General features: G+C 63.9%; 1 protein-coding gene across 1 annotated transcript; it reads left to right on the forward strand.

The window, feature by feature from the left end:
* The first annotated feature begins 1,117 nt into the window (after window positions 1-1,117).
* LOC103922178 (proline-rich protein HaeIII subfamily 1-like) lies at window positions 1,118-1,957 on the forward strand. Its single transcript, XM_009330266.1, has 2 exons — window positions 1,118-1,162; window positions 1,817-1,957. The coding sequence occupies exons 1-2, from the start codon at window positions 1,118-1,120 to the stop codon at window positions 1,955-1,957; spliced, it is 186 nt and encodes a 61-aa protein (XP_009328541.1).
* The last annotated feature ends 505 nt before the right edge of the window (window positions 1,958-2,462 follow it).

Genomic DNA, 2,462 nt, shown 5'->3' on the forward strand with positions numbered 1-2,462 from the left:
CCCACAAGGCCGACAGCTGCCACCCTATTGGCAAGTGGGACAGCTGGTGCCACCAGCAGCACAGTGGGAGGACGTGAGCACTGGTGCTTTCAGAGGACCAGGAATCTGCAGGAACCGCACACATCCGCTGGAGAGGGCTAAAGGCAGAGGTGCAGACAGCCTGGGCATGGCCAGCCAGCACCTGTGGGAGGGGCAAGGGACTGGGAATCACCTGGGACAGGGATGGGGTGTCCAGGCATGTCCCCTGGCTGCTGCCACTGTAGGTCTTGGACAGGAGCCAGGCACGGTCCTGCCTGGCCTTGCCTGCCCCAGCGCCCTGGCCGTCCTCCTGCCAGCTGCCTGCTCCAGCCAGGGACAGTCTCCTCTTGGAGTGAGGCTCCTGCCAGAGCTGCTGGCCAGCCTGTGCTGTGCCATGCTGCACCGCGCTGAACATGCCTGCCCCGGCACGTGAGTGGGCTCAGACGCACAGCAGCTCTCATGCTGCAAGTGGAAAGGGCTTGGGAAGGACGGGCTGGCCCTGAGCGAACACTGGGCATGGGAGCCAGAGAGCAGCCCAGGTCCTTGCCACTGTCCAGGAAACCTCAGGAATGTCCTGTCCAGGCACGTGCAGGGCCCTGAGCCACCTCCCAGCCCGTGGCACAGCTGGCACTGTCGACAGGGCGTTCGAGAGCCCTGTGGGGCTGAAACCTGAGGGCTCCCCGCACTCCCCTGGCCTCGGCCCCATGCTTCAGTGCAGAGGGCAGCCCTGCACAGCAAGCAGGAGCCACAGCACTGCTTGACCTGCTCCCACACCAGCCCCACCGGCTCTGCCTGTCCCAGCGGACAATGGGGGCTCCTGTGCCCCCCCCCAGGACAGAACCACCCTGGCAGGGCCTGCAGCCCTCCAGGCCAGATGCTGTCCCCACCATCACTCCGCTCCCCCAACTGCGTCTTGCACAGGGGCTTGCGCATCCCAGAGGGGCTCAGCTGTGCCGGTGGGGGAGAGCAGTGCTGACAAGGGGTGCCGGGAGCCCGGGGGGCGCTGCTGGCTCCCAAGGACTGTTCAAATCTGATGTGCCATTCGGCACTCATCGGGCACTCAGGGTGACATCGGTCCGCCCCAGCGGAACCCCGGTGAATGGCAAACAGACCCCGGGAAGCTCCTGATGAACCAGGCCCCCTGGTAAGTCAGCATGTTTGATTGGCTTGTGTTAGAGCAGCCAAGCTCAGGGCATCCTTGTGGCACAGGGACGACATCCCAGGCCGCAGCAGCAGGGAAGGGCCAGGCCATGGCAAGTGCTGCGGGAACATGCTCTCTCACCAGCAGCCTTGGACACACGCACAGGGACATGGAGCAACCCAGGCACTGACAACTGGAAGGACTCAAAGAGCAGCACAAGCGACTGAAGAACTGGGAAATCTGCCAGCACAAGGAGGAAGAAGTTCCTTCTGTTTATCCTTCCTTGGGAAGGTTAAGGGATGACACGGTCACACTCTGCCGAGGCCCACACCAGGACATCCCTGAGAGCATGGGGTCACGTCCCCAGCACTAGGGGCAGGAGAAGGTCTGGTGGGTCCCATGGCTTCAGGTGCTGGGCTCCATCCCTCCCCTTCTCCCCAGTGCCCCAGCACACACAGCCCAGTGCTGGCTCTTTCGCAATCCTGGCTGCGTGGATGGGCCTGCTTTGCTCTTCCTGCTTCCCAGCAGTCCTGGGGTGCTGGGAGTGTGTGTACACAAGTTGGGGGAGCCCTGACACCCTCACCCTGCTCGGGCCGGGACCAACCAGTTCCCTGCCTGCAGGCACCCCATGGGATCAGAGCTCCAGGGTGAGCACAGCCAAGGCCTGGAAGGCAGCAGGGCTCCGTAGCTGAGCTGGTCCCAGAAGCACCGGGGAGCAGACCAGGGCCACCACAGGAGCCTGGCCACCCTGGCAGGCTTGTTGACACCTCCCAACACCACCCACCTCCCACTGGCTAGGAGCTCACTGCCCCTCACTGCCCAGAAGGCAGGGTGCCTGTCCATGCTGTCTTGCTGCGTGCCCCCCTCCTGGGCAGTGACAGGGACACTGCTGTGGACAGCACACCCCGGCTCCCGGAGCTGTCCGGGGTGTCAGCTGGGGCAAAGCACTGAGTGCACATTGGGGCTGTGCTTCCCTTCCCCTGCTGACTCTGGGTCAAGCCCCACTGGGTTACCTGATGTCCCCCTGTCCTGCTGTCACCCTCTAAGCCAGGGCAGGTCACAGTACAGCTCTTTGCAGTTCCTAACACCACTAAGTTTCCCCAGGACACAGAAAGGCCCTCGGCTCTGCCAGGGGCTTGCCTGCTCTGCTCTGGGCTCCCCTGGGCTCTGGAGGGGCAGCCCTGGGAGGAACCAGATGCAGGCAGAAGGGAAAAACCCCAGAGGAATGTGCAGATGCTGCAGCCATCAGCCACATGGTCTCTACAGCCTAGACAGGCTGAGCAGCAGGCGGCGGGGCTTGGGG

The sequence above is a fragment of the Pygoscelis adeliae genome, unplaced genomic scaffold (assembly GCF_000699105.1).
Source record: "Pygoscelis adeliae isolate BGI_AS28 unplaced genomic scaffold, ASM69910v1 Scaffold438, whole genome shotgun sequence".
Taxonomy (NCBI): Eukaryota; Metazoa; Chordata; class Aves; order Sphenisciformes; family Spheniscidae; genus Pygoscelis; species Pygoscelis adeliae.